Source organism: Tamandua tetradactyla, chromosome 4 (assembly GCF_023851605.1).
Source record: "Tamandua tetradactyla isolate mTamTet1 chromosome 4, mTamTet1.pri, whole genome shotgun sequence".
Lineage (NCBI taxonomy): Eukaryota > Metazoa > Chordata > Mammalia > Pilosa > Myrmecophagidae > Tamandua > Tamandua tetradactyla.
Genome location: NC_135330.1, coordinates 197,355,643 through 197,378,176, shown reverse-complemented (window position 1 = coordinate 197,378,176; position 22,534 = coordinate 197,355,643). Strand labels below are relative to the sequence as shown.

Here is a 22,534-nt window from a genome sequence, read left to right as displayed (position 1 = left end):
ACTTCTCTCTCCCATCAAGGAGGACGGGCTCCTCGGCGGCTGCGATTCCCGTTCTCCGAAGGAGCCCGGCGCTAAGAGGCTGGGCGACTCCCACCTGCACACACCACACGCCGGCTCTCCTCTCGAAGGCCTGCTGACGCCGACTCTGTCTCCCTAGACACCTCGCCCGGGGCCCAGAGCCGCGTGCACCCGACCCGGGCCGCCCCGCCCGTTCTCTCAGGCGCGACCACCAGCGCAGCGCCCGCCTCCCCGCCGGCGTCGCGCCGTCCCGGGGCGGCTCTCAAACCAGGGCGTGCGCCGCGCAGTGGATTCTGGGAGTCCGAGTCTCCGCCCAGGGGAGACTACGAGAGGTTGGCGTACGCCGGCCTACAACGCCCACAATGCCTGGCGCGAACGGAATCCCTTCCTGGGTCAGCGAGCGTTGGCCGCCATCTTGCGTACGGAGGTGCGGCTCTTCGTCTCGGCCGGAGGGCTGGGGGCTCTGAATCCCTTCCGTTGTCTGCATTGAAGTCGGGTCTCTTCGTCTCTTTCTTTCCCGAGAGGTTCGCGTCTTTTAGAAGGAGTTTTTTTCCCGGAAGTAAAGGTCAATGCTGAGCTGTCGAGTAAGGTGAGTGGACATCCCATTTCCGTGAGGGTGAGGTAGTTGGTTTTCGGTTTCTCTCGCCTTTGATTCGCGTTTCGGGTGTTGGCTTGCAAACCCGGTAGGGTATCCTAAAAGTGGGAGGCCGGAGTGAACCCTTGAACCTCGAATCCTCCAGATTCCAAGAAAGGACCTGAACATGTTTCCAGTGGGACAGGGAAAGCGGGCGAGCGCATTTTGCCGGGCCCCTCTGAGTGGAGGCCAGGAGGCCACCGGGAGTAGGTTGCGTCTAGGCCACGATCTTCATCCCGCGGGGCCTCGCCCCGCGTTGCGAGTGAGGAAGCAGAGGCGGGAAGGTGGCTGGGAGAGGCCTTCCTTACAGCTGTAATTCCCTGCAGGCTCTCTAACCCACCCCATCATTCCCTAGTTGGTCTTTTTGCCCTTCTTTTCTCTCGTGTTGGGCACGAGGAAGGTCAGAGTGGAGTGTTGAGTAAAACGGGGTACTAGTTCAAGAGAAGCAGAATTTATCTTGGAGATAAAGAAAACATCTGGAAAAGATGGGCGCTTTCATTGGGAAATTGCCAGATTTTTTTTTTACGTAATATGATTGCGTCATTATCAGTGCAGTTGAAGCTATAATCATTATTCTCTTGATTAAAGCAGTACACCCACTTGGGAACTGCATTTACTCTATTCACTGAAGAAGGACCCTTGTAAAGACTGGCATCTCAGTTAGCCTTTGGGTGTTAAGGATACGTGGTTATCTGAGGTTTGGGAGCTGGAGTCTCACTCCTAAGGACATACTGATTTTAAACAGTAGACGTTTATGATGCAATATACTACAGTTCTGTGTGTATATAAGTATCTATCTGGTTGGCTTACTTCCTAGTACACAATTGTGTATGATTTTAAAAGTATATTACTGATTCAGCTTTCAAAGCTTAAATTGTTTAAGTTGTCTGAATTCAGAAATGACTCCTCTAGATTGGTGGTAGGCTTTTTTTTTTTTAACACAGGTATTTACCTAATGAGACTTAACTTCAATCGTTTACTTACCTTCAGTCCATTCGTTATGGCAGTACTTAAGTTGTGATTATAAAATGACTATTTGATTCTAGTATTTTGGAATATTTTGGCATTGACTGCTTATATCACAAATTTATTCTTTTTTCTAATGCCTTGTTTCCAAAGAAGTTTTTGTTTAGATTATTTTAACCATTAGGTATTCATTATGATTTATTTGCTCTTCAGATGCCTTATGGTGAAATTGAGACTACCTCTTTGGGACATGGAAAAGAACTAACAAATGAACCATGCTATAAAAAATTGAAATCAACTGAAGAAGCTTACGTTTTCTCCCATCATGGTAGGGCTAATTTTCACAGAATCCAAGAGAAAACTGGAAATGATTGGGTTGCTGCAACTGTCATTGATCTCAAAGGAAATGGTCCTCCTCAGGAGGACAAAACCAAAACTGTGTTGTTGAAGCCTTCACGCAGTGTGATGCCTGGTAATCGACCAGATGTTGTTGAATCCACTGATTCACAAGTTTTACAGGATCCGAGTCCTCCAGCTGTGTCCTCGGATGATGGGATATATAGCACTAGTAAAGCATTTATAGGACCCATTTACAAACCTCCTGAGAAGAAGAAATATAATGAAAGAAGGAAGCGGGCAGACACTATCAGTGGTATAAATGGCAAAGGAGAACGAGACGAGAGGTTGAAAGTTAACTCCAAAAAATCAGAGATTGACAATGAATTATCCCAGTTTTACAAAGAAATTGAGGCACTGGAAAATGAGAAAGATGATTTGGAAGGCAGTTGTAAAGAACCTGAACTCTCTGAGGAACAACCTACTCCATATTATCCAGACCATCATAATGATCTTGTAAAGTCTGATGAAGAAAAGAAAAGAGATCTTAGTAACGTTCTTCAGTCACATTGTAGTTATCAGCAGTACTTGGGGAGTGAGCCAGGCAAATATCCCTGTAATGGACAAGTAGTAGTACCTCCATTTTGTGACATTTCATTTACTTCTTTCAGGCCTGAATGGCAGTCAGTGCATTCTTTTATAGTACCCCATGGCCCTCCTGGACTTCCCAGTTTTAATTATCATTTAAATATTCAAAGATTTCATCCTCCACCAAATCCAACACAAAATATTTTCTGTGCCCAAGATAACTCTCAGGTATTAAGTGGATATTCTGTAGATGGCTGTCACATTAACTGGAATTGTTTGACTTCTGATCAGAACAATAAATATACCGACTGTACTCAGAATAACAGTAGTGTTCATCCCTCTAGAAATAGCTACAGTGTACAAGATGGACATGTGAGTAATGGTTTCTGTGAAACCAGAGGAGGCTGGAAAGATCCCTTTGGGGACAAGCTTAATGGAACAGAAAGGTTTATGAGCCGACAGTTTCAAGAGGAAAAACTAAATAAATTGCAGAAGTTACTTATTCTTTTAAGAGGCCTGCCTGGTTCTGGGAAAACAACATTGTCTCGGTAAGTAAAGTGTCATTATGAGCACTTGGTGCTGTCATGTTTAATTTGTTGTACTTGAGAATGGCCTCTGTGTAAACGTTAAAAAATATGTTTTCTGCTAGGGGAAGGGAGAATTGGCATATATATATATATATATATATATATATTTTTTTTTTTTGCTAAGGTTTTTAAAAATGGATACACCATGTGTTATTATGACAATGATGAAAACAAATGCTCCTTGACAACTGTGCTGGCCTTTCCGTTTTAAGTTGCTATTCAAAGAGTTGGACACAGGTTTAGATTTGGATTTTGAGTTGGTTATTTCATTTTGTGACCTTAATTAGCTATCTGTTATTAGAATGAATGATATATGTCCTGCTGGAATTATCATGAAAAGCATATTAGAACCCAAGGAAAGAATTTTGAATGTGTTACGCATGTTCAGACTGTTGATTGGCAGAGGGAGCCCTTTTGTGGTTTCTTAAAATTTAAGGGATTTGAAGTGGGCAAAATCTGAATTAGTTGAGTTAGACTGGTGACATTTTATTGTATTACAAATTTTTTCAAATTCCTGTTTTTGTTTACATATTAGAACAGAGGATATTGGTGTACTTTAATACGTTTGTTTAATCATGAAACATAGTGCAAATGAAAACCAAAAAAAAAAACATACAAATATTTTTGCAGTTTGTATTAGAGATGATTCAAGATTTATACTAGCTAAGGAAAAAATTTTTTGATATTCTTGGGTGAGGATAAAAAGCTCAAGGAAACGTGTTTTGTATTTACTTGCAAGACTTCTTTATATTTCATTAATTTCTGATTTCTAAATAGTCTAAACAAAAGTTTCTTTAGAAACAAGAAATTAGAGGAAAACTAAATTTGCAATATGGGCATTTCATGCTGTATTTATTATAAGCTATAATCTTTGTGAATGAATTGGAATTTTGGTTAGCATTTTGATTCCTCTCAGTTTAGTGAAGATGAAATTTCAACTCTATAAAAAAGATAGAATTTAAAGAGTGAGGTTGTCTCACAAACATGGCCAGTCTTTCAGATTTAGTATCATCAGAGAAAATAAACAATTGGGTTTGAAGGGATCTGCCCCCTAGGGCTGCCTGGTCTAGAGTAGGTATAGAAAAATGTAAGAAAGAAGGGTTAGGTTTGGGACAAAGAATTTCAGGGAGGCATGACTGTAATTGGAGATGATAGAGGTGATTTTATGTAATATAATTACAGGTATATAAGGATGGAAGTTATATTAGCGCTAACATTTGTGTCCTGATTTACAATTTCCCAAGTACTTTTGAATGTAAGAATCTTGAGATAAGTTGTGTTCTTTTCATTTTCATAGAAGGAGCAGAGGTTAAAGGGAAGAAGTTCAGGTTAAGTGATTTGAAAGAGATTACAAAAGCTGGTGAGACATCAGACTAGGAATATAAATAGTATATACTAAGTGCATTTCCTCTGTACTAGTTCATTTCAGTACCTGTTGCATACATAGCCCTGTACCTGACTTCTGACTTCAGGGAACTTGGTTAAAGATGCAGGAATATTTCTTTAGGTCTTTTTTTTTTTCTGTGTTTTTTTTTAATGGAGTGGTATTGGTTATTTGGGATTGGGTATAATGCCAGATACTCTCTAGTAATAAATGGCTTCATAAAGGAGTTAACTTTCAAAATGAGCTTTAAAAAAAAGAATGGAGTAACTGTGTGGTAGATCAGAAGTGAGCTGATTTGAGGAACTAAAAAGATGGCACTGTTTTGTATTGATAGTTGGTGATGAGTAGGGGGGGTTGATAAGGTTCAGATTCTTTTGGGTAGTGTTCAAGTTCCCCTCATCCTTAATTTAGTCCATACCCACCTCCTTTTTCATATAGTTCTATACTTGGTCTCGCACCTGCCTCCTACTACAGGAGACTAAATGGTTTGTGCGCCATTGTTCTCTAGACTGCTTATTCAAAGCTCCTCTTAAATGCCTCCACTTTTTGAGACTTAGCCTAATCATCTCAGCACTTTAGTAATCCTCTTTATGAACTCATGTAGCAGATGTCTTTACCGCTTTTATTGTATAAGCTACACAAGATTGCATTATCTTTTTTTTTTGCATGGGCAGGCACCAGGAATCGAACCCGGGTCTCTGGCATGGCAGGTGAGAACTCTGCCTGCTGACCCACCGTGGCATGCCCCGCATTATCTTTTTATTCATTGATAATTGACCTAAGCCAGTTTGGACGGGTAACACCTCTTAGGTTTGTTTGGCATATATAGCTACTTTTGGTTATAAGTGGGTGAGAGTTGTTTCCCCATAACTTCACTACCCGCTTTAATAAAAGCAAGTCTTAAACTAAATTTTAACACAAATACAGACTTTTAAGTAATTATGGGTAAGAACATGCAAAATAGCTCACACAACCCTTGTAGGTATGATAGAGTGCCAGTTCTTTGATTTTTAGATAACCTGAGAACACTTTGATGAAGGGTTCATTTAAGGCAGAATCCAGTAGTATTCTAGAGGTACAGTGTAGTCAGCATCAGGCAAACAGTCTTCTGACCCAGTAATTGGACTCAAGACCATTTAGAGACTGAGTCTTGGGTGTCATTCCCTGATGTGCGGGCTATAGAGTTTGCTGGATTCTTATACCCTGTTCATGCAAGGATGGGGAATATAAAACATTTTAGTTAATCTATGTTTCTCACATACTACTGATGTCACCAGTGAGAGTGTGTTTTCAACATCCTTTAGGCTAGTAGACAAACTATTAATTTCATAAATGAAAACCCACTCCTAAAATTTATTATGCTGATTAGCAAAATGTCTGGAGTTGATCAGAGAGAGAGTTAAAGTACTTCTAATAGCCTCTCATAGCCACCTTTGGAGAGTAGCCTTTCTGCCTAGCTAGCATGACCACCCCAGGATATGATTTCATGATTAGAATAACTGTGCTTTAAATCATGTACCACAGGTCTCATACTGTCTGTACTAAAGTATTTAAATGTAAATCACAGTCATCATTATACTGCATATGCTTCAAACCTACTCATCTGGATTATAAATAGAGACCCAGGCTGGCAATTTTGTAATTCCCAAAGCTTGCTCAATGCCCTTCTTATAGTAATAATATCTATAATATGTTAAGTGCCTATAGTGTTAAGACACTCTTCTCAGGACAGATAGTTGTTAATTTCCCTTTTTATAGATGAGGACACAGAATAATTCAGTAAATTAATCATAGGTCACATGTTTTGTAATTGCTAGAACTAAAATTTAAATCCAAAGCTCCTACTCCCTCATTGTTACCAGTGTGGTAAATGTCCTAGAAATTGTTGATGATTTTGAGAGAGACTATGCCTATAGCATATTTATAGATGGGAAGACTCAGTAAAGATGTCACTTTATTTCTCCTTCTAATTAATTAATTCATTGACATTTTTAATCAAAATGCAAGGGGATTTTTGTATGAATTTTGATAAGCCAGTTCTACTGTTCTTTTGGCACATAACCAGGTGAAAATAGCAAGGACAATTAAAAATAAAAGAGACTTACCCCATCAGATATCAAGATATACTTAAAAGCTACTGTAATGAATGCTGTACCTGTCAAGGAAAACAAATAGACAAGATTAGAGAATCCAGAATCAAACTTGTATGTAAGAGAATTTAGTATATGATGAAATGGCATTTTAAATCAGCAGGGGGTAAAAATCTTCAATAAATGGTATTAAATTATTTGGCTGTAAGTCTGGAATCCAGTCAGTTCTTTCTTAGCATCCAGGATTTAAAAAATAAAACTGAGAGGAGAACTTGAGAAAGTAGGATTTTTTCCTTTAGTAGATTCTTATACCCTGTTCCTGCAAGGGTGGGGAATCTAAAATGTTTTAGCTAATATATATTTGTTTTGTTTTGGCTTTTAGTTTGCATGTTTTTAAATTAAGGTGGTTATTTTCTGTGGTAGGCTGAATAATGATGTCCACATCCTAATCTTCTGTGGTAATAGGGGTTTTGCAGATGTGATTATCTGAGTGGGCCCAATGTAATCATAAGGGCCCTTCATAAGGGAAAGTCCACAAAAGAGGCAGAAGATGAGAGTCAGAGAAGATGTAAGGATGGGAGCAGAGTCAGAGGAGAGACGATGCTATGCTGGTAGCTTTGAAGATGGAGCAAGGGGCCACAAGCTAAGGTTAAATAGAGATGTGAAGAGATTTTTTTCCTCTTCATTTCTGTTCTTAAATACACATGGATGGATTACAGAGAGTAGTGTTTAGTCCTTAGAAGTTTAAAATATAAACCATGAAAATTGCCTCTCCTAGAGTGGGCCCATTTGAGCTACACACCAGAGTTCACCTGTTACTTGAGTGCATTAATTGTACATGGCTGTGTAATGAATCACCCTTAAACCTAATGGTCTAAAACAGCAAACATTTATTGTTGCACAGTTTCTATAGGTCATGTATCTGGATCAGAATCTCTAACAGCCCTGTGATCGAGGTGTAGACCAGGCCTGCATTCTCATCTGAAAACTTGGGTAGGGAGGATCCATTTCTGCACTTCTCTTGAGGTGGTTTACTGGACCCAGTTCTTTGTGGGCTGTTAGATTAATGGCCTCAGTTCCTGCTCAGTTCCTAGAAACCTCAGTTTCTTGTTACTTGAGCTTTTCTCCAGTCAAACACAGACGATCCCCAAGCTGGAAGCCACAGTTGTTTTTGGTAACTAATCTTGGAAGTGACATTTCATTACCTCTGTCACATTCTGTTAGAAACTAGTCACTGAATCTAGCCCACACTCAAAGGGAAGAGATTATAAAGGGTATGATCCTCCAGTAGCAATCATTGGAGGCCATTGGTTTTCATTTTTGTTTTTCAAATTTTAATTATTTACTTTTTATTAATATGTATTCACATACCATGTAATTATCCAAAGTGTACAATCAGTGGTTCACAGTGTCATCATATAGCTATGCATTTATCATCACAAATTGACTCTTTTTTTTCTTTGTGATAAATAACATATATACAAAACAATAAATTTTGAAGTACATGGCAACAATTAGTTGTAGAACAGATTTCAGAGTTTGGTATGGTTTACAGTTGCATAATTTTAGGTTTTTACTTCTAGCTATTCTAAGATACTGGAGACTAAAAGAAATAATACAATGATTCAGCAACCATATTCATTTGTTAAACCCTACATTTTCTGTATAATTCCACCATCTCCTTTGATCTTTCTCCCACTCTTTAGGGGTATTTGAGCTATGCTTGTTCTAACTTTTTCGTGTTGGAAGGGGCTGTCGATAGATAATATGGGATGGGGGATGGAACTGTTGGATGCAAGTAGTTGATGTTCTGAAGAGGCTGGCATCTCTGCATTTCAGGACTCATCTGGTCCAGGGACCCATCTGAAGTTGTAGGTTTCTGGAAAGTTACCCTAGTGCATGGAACCTTTGTAGAATCTTATATAATGCCGTAGGTGTTTTTGAAGATTGGCAGGAATGGTTTTAGTTGGGGTTTGGTAAGTTAGCCCATTGGATTTTGAGGTCAAAGAGACCCTGAATCTTGGCTCTTCCTATCACTGTCTGCTGACTCCTATGGCCTGACTGCTATGTTTACTTTTTTTTCTGATTGGCAAGATTGTTGTGGGGATTAAATGAAGTCATAGATGTATATAAAATGTTTGGTACATACGTATCTCTAAAAGATAGCTGTTTTGAAAATATACAAATAGAGTGGTTACTTAAATTAAGCTGCCAGAATGCAATAATACCATAAATGGAACGGCTTTTAAAAAGGGAATTTGGTAAGTTACAAGTTTACAATTCTAAGGCCATAAATAGGTCCTAACTAATGCATCCAAAGAAAGATACCTTGGCTTAAGGAAGGGTGATCTGGAAAGGCTGCTGGTGCCTTGTTTCTAGTTCCATTGCCCCCAGCTTCTGATGCCAGTTGTTTCCTCTCCAAGCATCTGTGGGCATTCACTTAGCTGCTCCAGGACACAACTCTGGGTTTCACTTCTTATCTTAGCATTTGCTGGGGCCGGAGATTTCTTCTCTTCAGGTTCTGGCTATTTCTGTGAGTTCTTGCTTAGCACTAGGCTCATTCTGTCTCGATCTCCAAACATCTACTTCAGCTCTTCCAAATGTCTGTGTCTGCATTTCAGGTTTCTTGAAAATATTTCTCTTCTTAAAGGACTTGAGTAAAATAATTAAGACCCACCCTGAGTAAGCAGAGTCACATGTCCATCTAATCAAACGGTCACTGTTTGGTTGAGCATGCTGCATCTCTGAGGATATAATCTAATCAAAATTTCCATCCTGCAATGCTGAATCAGGATTGAATCAGAAGAAAGTGCTGTCCCCACAAGATTTGAATAGGATTAAAACATGGCTTTTCTAATTAAGAATCGTTTCAAACTGGCACATCATTGCACTCAGATCTGACTTTTTATTAGATATTTGACTTATTCCAAGTTCTACACTTGAATATTCTGAGAATCCATTTTAGTACCTGACTTAACTTGATGGAGGCCTTATAGCATCTGGCTGTAAGAGTTTTGAAAATACTAATGTTCTTAAATAATTTACTTATAGTTTAAATGCTTGCTATAATATCAGATATCTTCAGATTCATACAGGTTTTTTTTTTTTTTAAAAATAGAAGTCACCACGATGAAACTTGATAGTTTGACTTTATTTAGGAACTTTTTCAAATATACATGAGCAGTCTGCTGTATCTGGGAGGAAAAAACCTCTATTCTAAAATTGCTTATTGTAATTATGATTTATATATTTTAAGGAGATGCTTTTTATAGAGACTTATTCATGTTTTATGTTGACCTGGATGTAAATTAGTTTACTACAACCCCCTCCATCACCTCTTTAAATTTGGAATGGGTTAAAAAATTTGACAAAGTCTTAGAGTATAGGATTATTAACATCTGAAAAAATCATGTGCTAATAAAGTAATGGAACAGAAAAAAATGAAGCATGGGGCTCTTTGGAAAGATGTGTATCTTGGTAGCTGCTACTGTTGAGTATAGTAAGGTATTATGTGTTTGATTATTGCCAAAATTGCTTTCTGTGTGATTGAACTTTAGTTTAGAATGTTAATACTGTGACATTTTATTTTCTAGGTTGTCTGTTTAAGCAAATAAGATACCAAATATGTTGGATAGATACATTTTGGAAAATTGTGGTTGCTGAAAAAAAAAAATTTCAACTCGTGCTCTTAAACAGGCAGAAAAAAACTCAAATCATTAACTTTGATGTGGTTTGGTTGAAGTAATTTGACATATAATTCTATAAATGGAAATCTGCACACTTAATTTTATTTTGACATATACAAATTTATTTTTATTGTGAAATATATAAGGTTTTATTATAAGTTGAGGGAAGGAGAGATGACATTTTTGTCATCTTAATAGTTGAAATCTTTCCTGCTACTTTTTAGCAGGAAGTGAATATCTTGAATCATCCCAAGATCGTATTTTTTTATTCTCAATTCCTTCTCCCACTCTCTACCCACCCCTCCTCTCAGCAAAAAGTTTTTTTTGTTGAGAGGTATTATTAACCTGCCTGATGGTTGGGAGAACAGAAACAAACAGCAAAATATGTGGTATTTTTCTTTTTGTTTTTATCCAAATCATTATTACTGCTTTTCCCCCTTCTTCCGCATGCCTCCCAGTCTCTTTCATTAGGCATTGGTTGTGAGAATTCTCTGAGTGCTATTCTCTGTTTTGTGTTTAATAATTAATTTTCCTTAGTAATTTAATCCCTTAAAGTTTTAAAAGTTTAATTGTACTTGGTTCACTATTTTAAATCTGTTTCTGACTCCCACGTCAGGGTCAGATGTGTCTGTGATCCATGCAGATGTGTTTATTAGAGCTGCCTTGGGTCAGATGTGATATGGCTCTTCCTAGATGAATTGCTTGCTTATGCTTACTTGCTTTTTAAATTACCTGTTGCACTAAATTTAGGGAATTTTAGAAGTCAAATACGAATTCTGTAAAGTTTAAATATCAATAATTGCTGTTATTGATTATTGATGAATATTGATAATACTGACATAATTTTGGGATTGGGTGAAGAGTGTTTAAAAAAGTTGTAATACAAATGCTGCTTTAAAAGTTTTGATGCAGGCTGTGATAAATTTAAGTGTGAAGGAATAGTTGAAATCTGAACACTTCCTAGAGTGCTATTCTGTTTGCTATATACTAACAGGTAAGTACCAGAAATTCATTTAATAGCCTTTCCTGTGTGGCTCATTTCTAATGGTAACAGATCTTATAAATGGCACCTTTACGATTTCTTCTGTTAACAGCATTCTGCTTGCTCAGAGTCGGGATGGCATTGTGTTCAGCACTGATGACTATTTTCATCATCAAGACGGGTACAGGTATAATGTCACTCAGCTTGGTGATGCCCATGACTGGAACCAGAACAGAGGTTTGTTTTGAGTCAAGTCTCCTGGGATAGAATGTTCGAGGGTCCGAGAATCTGAGTTTTATTTTTTGACTCAGACTTCTTCTAGCTGAATGACTTTGGAAAACCATTTGACAGCTTTGAGATCCAGTTTATCTTTTTGAAGAGATAATTCTGATTTTCGTCTCTCCTCAGGGTTGGTGAAAATCAAATATGAGAATTTAGATAAAGTATTTTGTGAACTGTAAAGTAGTGTACCAATATAACATGATAAAATAATAGAGGAGTGCACTGTTTTGATAGGTTTTATTATATAACTCAGGAATAACTTCACCTGACCCTGATAATATCATTATGTATTCTCCCAAACTATTTCCTGACAGTAATGTTAATGTTTCCAAAGACTTAATATAATGCCTCTGAATACTAAAGGCTTTTCCCGTATTACTCTGTAAAAAATCTATTTAGTACATTTTTTAGATGTGTGTGGGTCAATTTATTCATGGGAAATAATGGTTCTTGGCTGCACAAGAACCATTGTTGTGGGGGCCTTTTACAAAAACATTTATGTCTGTAACTCAGCCAGAGATTCTGATTTAATTGGTCTGAAATAGGGCTTAAGCATTGTACTTTTTTGAAAGTTCTCCAGATGATTCTAATGTGCAATCAGGCTTGAAAACTATTGCTCTGGAACTGTGTAAGTTAATGCATGTAAGTTCATTTTTAAAAAAAATGAAGAATGTGCTGATGATTAAACAAACTTTTTATTATGAGCATTTTGAACTTAGAGAAAGATTATAATGATCCACCATGTACCATCACTCAGAATTTTCAGTTATCAAGATTTTTACTATATTGGCTTTATCCCTTTTTTTTCATGTCCTTTTTTTATCTATCCTTTTTTAAAAAAATTTCCCGTAGATGGCAGCTGTAGGGAAGAGTCTTGATTAGCTGTAGGTTCAACATTTGTTTTTTGGCAAGCAAATGTCTGTTGTCCCGCTTTTAGTAATCAGTGGCTTCAAAGGTTCCTGCAGTTACCAAGTTCCCTATCAACCTTACATTTTCTGAATCAGTTATTTAAGGGTTAGAAAATAGTAGTTTCTAGATCTTACTGTTCCTTGCATGATTAGTAGTGGGCATTCTCCTCTAATAAAGAACCTCTTCTTCTCAACTAAAGCTATCAACTAGGGTTATCCTTAAATACAGTATGTATAGGAAAAGTGGGTAAAGGCTTTTCTTTTTGTCAGTTTTCAGAGTAAGGAATTTAAGAAAATTGTTTTCTTTGCTTTAGAATTTCTGTCAACTGTTTATTACCAACGAACCTGGAATAGGCTTCAATGACACAGGATGTTTTTTAGTGAAAGGTTTTAGCTCTGTTATAGTTCATGTTTTCAAAGGACTGTTTAAATGTCACGTTTGATTGTAAGATTATTTCCTGTTTGGTTTTATGATACTGAACAATTTCTTTAAAAATATTAGAGGGTGGAATAAAGATCTCAAAAAATTTTCGTTTAATTAAAAAAAATTTTTTAATGCCATAGAACACTGTGGCCAAATCAAATGATGCTGACATTGTAATTCCAAAAAGCTTGGAATTATTGGCCTAAAGTTAAAGAACAGGTAGGTGGCAGGTAGAATGAATAAGGGCAATAATAGAGCCAGAATACATTTTAGGTGGATTTTGGAGTTTGTTATACTAATGCTGTACTAATGTACAACATTTCATTAAAATGCTCAAGCTATTGCAGACTATAATTGGGGAAATTAGCTGGATGAACTTACTTATGGTATCTGGTTTTATCACCATTATAATAAATACAGATTTTTTTCCGAGGTAATTTTTAGACATTTTGAAAAATTAAAAATGCTTTTTATTTTCTGCAGAGCAAGATTATTCTTTTTAACAGATAATTATTGAGTACTTTTGAATGCCAGGCAACATTCTAGACATTATCTGTCTGCCTCATGTTACACAGTGTTTATTATTAGAAGGCACTAAATTCATCATAGAATGCTTATAAATTCAAAACATTTCGAAAGTTGCCATCATTCTCTTTTTTTGGAGTGTAGTGGTTAATTTGTCGAAGAAATTGACCCTTTGGGTGGGGAGGTATTCAAATGCAATAGGAATTTGTTTAAATGGGAGCTCTGTTGTGCAGTGCAATGGAATATGATGTTGAATAATGATCATTTATGGGCAGATAATGATTGCCCTGGTCCCATGAATCTGAGGTTTATTAGGTTAGCTCCTCTGCCAGAACACGCTCCTTGAAGGTAAGCCTAACTATCAGATATGAAAGAAATAATTTTGATAAGTTTTTTTGTTTTTTAATGGAAGGTTTGATCACTGTTTATATTTGTAGTGCAGCAGTAGAGGTGAACACGTCTTGGTATCCTATTTATGAACCAAATTCTAAATTTCTTTTGGTACTTAGAGACATCTCCCAAATATGTATCCCATCATAGTCATTACTGCTTATCTGAACTTTAGAATTCTATCTGACCTAGCCATCTGTATAAATGTTTTTCTTCTGTAGAACTTAGTGGCCTGAATTCTCTGTCCCAAGAGAACTTCCATATGACTGTATTTTGCCTCAGCCTTTTAATTTTTACCAGAGGTTCTTAATTATTTTTTCTGGTACACCTAAAAGGGCCACACACTCCTGTCATGAATAGTGGTTCATTGTGGCAGTGATTCTTACCTTATGGGAGAAGAGATGGCATTGGCATAGGGAGAGAGCTTAGAAAAGTCCCTTTCTCAGCTCCCAGTTTGAGAACCATAATCCTAAGAAATATGCATTCACCTGAACTGTGATACTTTATTTAGCCACTTTGTATATAAAATTTTCTAAGTGGTGACAAATGCATAATATCTTTCTCTTTTTTTTTAAAAAAATAAGCCTTTCTTATTAATACATTGGAAAAAAAAAAGGTAAACATAAGATACAGATATTCCTACCATCTACAGATGACAACTTTTAATGTCTTAGAATAAATCTTCCCAGACCTTTATTTTTGCCTAAATGAGATTATATATGTCTCCAAATTGTCCTTTATAGCTAGTTTGGCAAAACCAGCACCCGATACAGAGAACAAGTATTGCATGTGGTTGTGTCCCTAAATTCTTTTATAATATAATAGAGTCCTTTTTTTCATGGTACTGATTCAAGAGATTGTACAGTTTTGGTTTTATGTACAGTGATGCAGAAAATTTCTTAAAGTTTAGATTTTATTTTATGCATACATTTATTCTAATAGTTCTCTATGTATTTTTTGTTCTTTTAATTTATTGTTTTTTTTTAAATTTCAGCAAAACAAGCTATTGATCAGGGGAGATCTCCAGTTATAATAGACAACACTAATACACAAGCTTGGGAAATGAAACCATATGTGGAAATGGTAAATATGAGAGATGAGAGAATTATTTTATTCTAATCAAATTTTTCATAATCTGAAATTTTGGTTGCTTTGGTTTTTAGTAAACGTTCTTGTTTCTAAAGAGGTTTGTTGGTTTGCTTTAATTTTTTTAAATTGGGAGTGATGCTTACTAAGGAATATGCTTATCTTGTTAGTTTTACCTGGACTTGAGAACAGTAATTGAAATCTGTCCAGTTAAGTGATGTGAAAATTTATACAAACCATATTACTTTATAAAGTAAAAATTTTATTGGTTGAGCAAATTTAAAAGTACTGTCTAAATGAAATTTATATGTCTGCCTTCTTTATACTTTAAGAAGTATTCTCTGGGTTTTTTTTCTTCCTTCTCTTTGTGTAGGCCATAGGAAAAGGATACAGGGTAGAGTTTCATGAACCTGAAACTTGGTGGAAATTTGATCCTGAAGAATTAGAAAAGTAAGGCACTCACATATTTATCAAACCTTTGTCTTTTTATTTTCTCCTCTACATGGTCAGTTTGTTTGCTAGCTTAAGCTTGTCCTGCCGTTCCAGCTTGTGAGTAGAGACTACTGCTGCTTACTTTTTGTGTTTGAGAAATCTCATCTCATTAAAGGTTATAAAATTTTCCTTGTTAAATGTGTGTTTCTTTTTCTTATGTGAATTCCTCTTGTTTCACAGCTTCTTGAATGATAGTAGAAATCCACAAAGCTTTGAGGGGAAAAAAGTAAGACTTTTCCCTCTGGTTTTTAGCTAGGCCAACTCTGCACTACCCTTTCAAATTAATCTCCTTCCCCCTTTTAGGCCCCATTGCCTTTTTTTTTTCTTTCCCCCATTGCCTTTTTTCTACTAAACTACCTGGTTATTTCATCTTGTTCCCTCTTTTCTATCTTTACTAGTCAGGCCCATAATCCCATAACCAAGACCCTTGGGATCAATTTTGGAATTCATATTTTTTTGGATTTAGAAAGTATATAGAACATACTACCATATCTAACCTAACACCCCTAGCAGAGTTTGGGGCAGCATGTCATAATCAAACATCTTAATTCTTCTTCATAAATCATGCTAGATTAGGTAAGAAAAATTCTAAATAATCCAGTCTCAGTTCAAGGTAGGGTGTGCTGCCAAATGAGTACAAGTCTGATTAGACTTTGCTGCCACTTGAATCAGCAAAGATTATTAGATTAGAATCTGTAATCTAATTCTGTAATTAGATTACAGAATTTGTGATAAGGGATTGTGTACAGGTGTTATCTTCTTTCTCCTCATGTCATGACTTTTCCAGACTGTGATTCTTTTCTTCACTTTCACTTCCCTCTGCCACGTTTTTTGGTAATAGCCTTGATGTAATTCATATACCATATAATTCACCCAGAGTGGGATGGGTTTTACACTTTTATGATTTATATGGCTTTCAGTATATTGTATAGAATTGTGCAACCATCACACTTGACCCTTTTTTTAAACCAGTTTTTCCTCCCACCTCAGTTTGCACTCTTCCTCTTTCAGGCTGTTCTGTGCATAGGCTCCAATACGACTGATACCTAGCATGGATATGACAGATTTTTTTAAGAACAATCAGTTGAATCATCAATTTGGTATCTTGTGTATTTAGTCATATCTTGCCAATTTTCAATCTCAGATCTTTTGTTTTTGGTCTCTTTTTTTGCTTTCTCTTTTCATTTTGAGCTTACACATTGATAGTTTTGACTAGTAAACTTTTCTTTTGTGACCATTTTCTAGGGAAAAAGGAATTAGCTTTAGTAAATCAAAAACTATGATACTAAATATTAAATATGCTGTTGATTATATTGTTCTGTCCAAGTCAATTTACAAACAGTATTAGGGTAAAATAAATTCTTATATATAATATGTATATGTATATACATACATATATATATATATACACACACACACACATTAAGAAAAGGGCATTAAATATAAATATGCAACTTAACAATTTCTTATTAAAAAATATACTTCATTGCCCACATCATGAAAGCCTTTCTGGCACCTCGGAAACTGCTTGCACGTCATCACTTGCTTTTCCCAGTCATGACTTTCTTTCACTCTCTGAAAGTTACCACTTCTTTGACTGGATAATCACTTTATCATGTTACCGTACTGTCTTTTGCCTTAAACCATATTTTAATTTTGCATTTTTCAAACTTTATGTCAATAAAACCTTACACTGTATTTTTGTGTTTGGTTTCTTTCACTCAACATTGTGCTTACTAGATTTTTCTGTAGTTCTCAAATAAGTGTCTTATAATCTTTGATTTTGTTATTAAAAGTGGGAAATATGCTCAACGGTTCAGTAAGTAGATGTTCTGTGTAAAGGAGGTATATTATTTAGTTAACACTTTTCCTGTGATTTGTGGTATTCTTTTTTTTTTCCTTACAAGGACAGGCACCAGGAATTGAACCCGGGTTTCTGGCATGGCAGGCGAGAGAATGCTGCCTGCTGAGCCACTGTGGTGTGCCCAATTTGTGGTATTCTTAAGCCTGTAAAAAAAAAAAATCATTAAATACTGTGAGAACCAATGTCAATTTTTGCTACAAAATGTGGATAAATGATATGTTTTTTAGTGTTTATGTACAAAATATAATTTAGAATTTATTCTGTTACTCTAAAATGGTTTAGCCTCTAATTCTATATATTCTAAATAAAAGTTTAAAATCCTTTTCTTTTTTGGTAGGAGGAACAAACATGGTGTGTCTCGACAGAAGATTGCTCAGATGTTGGATCGTTATGAATATCAAATGTCCATCTCTATTGTCATGAATTCAGTGGAACCGCCACACAAAGGCACACAGAGACCTCCTCCTCCACAGTGGAGACAGAGGTGGGGAGGCTCTCTAGGTTCACTTGACCAAGTCGATGTCACAAATGATCATTAAGTTGGCCTTTTTCAACTAACACATTTGTTGCTTGCCCTTGAAAAAAATTGGCGAGCCTGTCTTGACAATTAAGTAGTTTCAAATAAAATGACTATATTGCCTCACAAAGATTTTCCCAGCAAGTTGTTTAAATTTTAAAATGTAAATAAAAATGATATAAAATTGTATTTTAAATGCTTTCTATAATCTTTCATTATAATATGTTCAGTTTTATGAAAACACCTGAGTATAGTGGATAGAAACTAGAATGTTTTTCTACAATTGAATTTTAAACTTATTTTAAATATATGTAGATATCGTTGAGTTTTTTGTAGTTCATACCTATATCTCCTTACCATAAAGCTTTATTATTTTTCCTTGACTACCTTAAATATGCAATAAATACTAACTTTGTTGATTTCCCTATTCATTATACAGGTTAGCAGTTTCGTCTGGGTGACAGATATTTTTAACTACAATTTAATCTGTAAATTGTAAACTAAAAATATCTGTTTAACTACAGATTAAATTGTAGTTAAAAATATCTGTTAAAGAAAATGTGCATTTAAAAAGTTATCTTAAAACACTTAGCTCAGACACAGTTACCCAGCAGATGGTTTGCAGTAGATGTGTCATTCATCAGCGGAGTTTTCTCCATCATATATGTAAAATCATATAATATATCCACCTTATCACCCATCTTCTCTGCTCTGCTCCCAACCCCACCCCCAACACATAGGGGATGAAGAGTGAAGTCACTAAGAAGTTAGACAAAGCTCAAGCCATATCTAATTTAACACTTCTCTCTGTTCAGTTTAATGAGGTATAATTCTGATATAAAAAAAATGTTTGGGCAGTTGTTTAGCTTTAGTGATAAGAAGATTTGATGTGTTGGAAATTTTTTTTTCCTGGCTTTAATTTGTCTATAGAGCCAACTATATTTCTTTCACTGGGTAGTTTCGTTTTTATATTGTGTTCCTTCACTTAAAATTATAACTCTGAGGCAGAATTCACATCAGAGGTCCTGTAATTTATCCCTTTGCCTTCAGACAGAGCTCTATTTAGATTATCTTAGGTAATTAAGCATTTCTGTTTGCACTCTACCCCCTCGTATATTCCTTTATTCCCAGTTTTACAGGAAATATTTCTTTAAGCTCTGTTTTGATGTACTGTTCTAGGAAAACGCAGCTAATTAAACGCTAAAAAAATAATTGTTATAATCCTTTGCATGTCTAATGTGACGTATTTGTGGCCTTCAAACTTTCTTTTGCCTAAACCAGCCCGTCTTGAATGCCATAATATTTCTTCATGTGTTATTTTAAAGCCTTTGCTGTTCTTTTCAACTTAACTTTATATCTTCTCCCAAATCTTTATATTAATTTTTAAGTTGTGAGACTCAAACCACTTAAAGTAGTCTCACCAAGGTCTTCATTACCTGGCCTTTAGGGAGGTAAGAATCGTCTATTTGTAGTTTTCAGTGCTGTTTCATTTGAAAGGGGCATTACCTTGTTTGTCTTGTTGAACACATTTATGTTTGCATATATTTGTTCATCTTTACTAAGTATGATGTGGAAATATGCTAACTCATGTTTTGTGTATAAAAGTATATATATATGTTTATATATACATACACACATCTCCATTCACTATTTTCCTGTCGTCTTTTGTTTCAGAGTAGTATTTCTTATTTTCCCAGTATTTCACTGATAATTAGCACATTTTAAAAATACTACAAGAGGAGCTAATAATAGGACACAGGAAGCAGGTATTGAATATACTGTGTCCCTTTCCTTCTATCTATAAAATATCGTTTTATAGGAATAATAGTACTGTAGATCCATGGTGTTTTGAAAACCAAGCTCTTAATTCACCAGATTTATTTTGAGGAGTAAAAGATTGCCTTTGGAAGAAACAAATTAAGAGTAAACATGTTGATGTTAGAGATTAAATGTAAACTAAATGTCTAGATCTTTTTTATGGCTTCAACTTCATCTCCTAAAAATTCTGTTGTGCTAAATAATAATCATTCAGAGATCATTAATTAATCATTACCAATTTTTTTAAAATTATAAGTTCTTGTAGAGGCAGGGAAATAAGTTAACATTTTGGAAGACTTTAAAGTTCTTTTTTTTTGTAAGGTAGAAAATTAATGATTTCCCGTTGCATTTTGGCTGATTTTATTTTTTTGAACAGTAATAGAATGGAGGGATGAATATGCAATGTAAAGATGGTAGCTAAAATCGCTATTATAAGTCATGCTTAGCGTTAAAAAGTATAAAGTAGGAAATTTATCAAGATTTTTCATCAAAATTTCAGCTCAGATGCTTTTTTTTTTTTTTTTTTTTTTTTAAAGAGAGAGGGAGGAAGGGAAGGAAAGACAGAGAGAAGGAAGGAAGGATGGAAGGAAGGGAAACATCTTTAAACATTTTCTTGTTTTATTGTATTTTGTTTGTTTGTTTGTTTTTTACATGGGCTGGGGCCGGGAATCGAACCGAGGTCCTCCGGCATGGCAGGCAAGCACTTTGCCCGCTGAGCCACCGCGGCCCGCCCAGCTCAGATGCTTTTAATGGAATAAATTCACCTCTATCTCCCATTCTGAGGTGGCCTCAATCACAGAATAAAATGGGCATTAGTCATCATATTTAACTAAGAATATTTCATAGTTAAAGAGAATAGCTTCTAGTTTGAGTCAGTAAAATTCAGTTATATTTAATTGTTTTTTCATGGGGTTGATGTAAAACTTACTTTTCCTTTTTGACAAGTGGATTTATAGTTTTCTGTATGCCATATCCTGTTAGTAAATATACTTGTGTGATAATTAAGTTGAAATTTTGGTACTGGTTTTTAAATAAATAATCGTTATTTTCAGTATTCATCTTTCTAAAATAAAATGTTAGCTTTTTAATGTTTTATATCTAAAAGTACAGTTTTTTATAAAAGATTGGATTCTATTTTCTTGGAGTGATAGAGTAGATTTAAGTATTTGAGATTTGTTTATCTCTTGTCTAATTAATATAGGCTGGGATTTTATAATTTTACATATAGATACGTTTTGAAAAAGTTTTTCGAAGATGTAAAATGTTTGTCTAGACTATGCTCAAATTTTTTGACTGGTATTCTGAGACTGACTTTCTAAGTATTTTTAAAGAAAATAATTGCCCTTGTGCTCACTGGAGAATATTGAAGAAATATACTTATTAATGTATCAGTGCCTTGACCAAGTAGATTTGCCAGCCTTTATTGAAGTTTAATGTAGTATTGTAAACTTTGCAAATGCAGTAACTGGAAATCCATTTATTAGGCCTGAAGAGTATTGTATCTAAAACTCAAAGTAATGCTGCTGTGCTTAGAATTGTAACAAAATATTATTTAGTTTAGTTAAAGAATGACCATTCAAAAAAAATTATTTGGTGGAAAGAGAAGGAGTAGATTGAGTTAGTGATATTTTTAGAGTAAGTTTTATGTTGTGGTTTATAAATAAATTTTTTTAATTAAAATTTTTGAGTTGTGCCCACATAAATTGACCAGAAAGGAGACATTGTGTTAAGGTATTGAGTATCCTATTTAATGGTTTTATTTCTCTTTACAAAATAAAGAAAATTGGCACACCAATTATTTTTTAAATTAAGTTGTATTAAAACAGCTAGTCTTCATATACACACACATGCGCACACACTAGATTTTTCTTCTTGAATGGTAAGGAGTAGTATTAAGTTTGACTTTGAAAGAGGAGGAATTAGTGATTATCTTGGGATTTTTTTAAATCCCTTTTTCACTTTGCAATGCAATATTTAAATTGATTCAGTTCATTTGATTCAAATTGCCATATTTCTAAGAAATTTTCACTTTTGCATTGTTTATAAATTTCAGCTCAAACCTTGAAAAGTTTCTAATTATAGTTTTCTACAACTCAGTTCAGAAAACTTGTAATTGAATGGTTTCAGTTTATATTCAGTATGTGTATGTTGGCTATACCAAGTGGCACAATTTTGTATTAGAATATACATGTGTAAGCAGTAATTTTGAGTATAATTATGGACGTTCTTAATATTACTGTCACAGTCTTATTATGCACAGAAACAAGGGGAAGGAGCACAAGTATACTGAAAAAAGAGCCACAAGAGTAAATCTAGAGTTACTCTCAGTTCTAGAAGCTCAGGCTGTGTATCTGTTGGAAGGTTTTAATTGACGTTTTTGATACATTTAGTGCAACTGTATTTTAGTCATTTAAATTAGAAATGATTTTTTTCTCTTTCCTCCTAACAAATTTTGATCCCTGAACAATAACCATGTCACATTCTTGATTTGATAATTGCAACAACTAAATATTATAACACATTTCCCTGTACAGACTCCATTAACTTCTATAAGATATCTTAGATTTAAGTATAAAGTATGAATAAAATAGGTTATTTTATTGAACCATGGTCTGACCCTTTATCTTAGAACTAGACACCCTCATTTTAGCAACAATACTTCAGTAAGCAACTGAAGCCTTCATCTAGGAGTGCTGTTGCAGTTGTTAATTATTGTTGTGTTTTGTTTTAAATCGAAACTTTGTACATCAACGAGAATAATGAGATATTTTGAGAGGAGCTGTGGACTTTTTGCTTCTCAGCTAAAGACAATAAGTAATAATCTATTCATTCCTGGTTAAAATTACATTCATGTTCAGCAGAATCCATTGAAATACACTTTTTAATTTGAATTAATTGTGTTTTTGCAGTTTTATATTTTCAAATGAAACATGTAAAATTAAGGTTTTACCCTTAGG

General features: G+C 35.2%; 1 protein-coding gene across 9 annotated transcripts in view; it reads left to right on the top strand.

Moving 5' to 3' along the window:
- The first annotated feature begins 219 nt into the window (after positions 1–219).
- Positions 220–22,534, top strand: part of LOC143681722 (NEDD4-binding protein 2-like 2) — a 75,605-nt gene continuing 53,290 nt past the window's right edge. For 3 of the 9 annotated variants that reach the window (XR_013174798.1, XM_077158995.1, XM_077158996.1), the window contains exons 1-6: positions 221–607; positions 1,832–3,090; positions 11,384–11,508; positions 14,795–14,883; positions 15,260–15,336; positions 17,580–17,726. Coding sequence is in view for 7 of the 9 variants with exons in the window: in XM_077158995.1 (XP_077015110.1) it covers positions 1,832–3,090; positions 11,384–11,508; positions 14,795–14,883; positions 15,260–15,336; positions 17,580–17,726 (1,697 nt within the window). In the remaining 2 variants the exon portion in view is untranslated. Of the gene's footprint in view, positions 608–636; positions 1,572–1,831; positions 3,091–11,383; positions 11,509–14,794; positions 14,884–15,259; positions 15,337–17,579; positions 17,766–22,534 lie in introns of those variants that run through there. The other 6 variants (XM_077158991.1, XM_077158994.1, XM_077158997.1 and 3 more) reach the window with 5 other exon arrangements.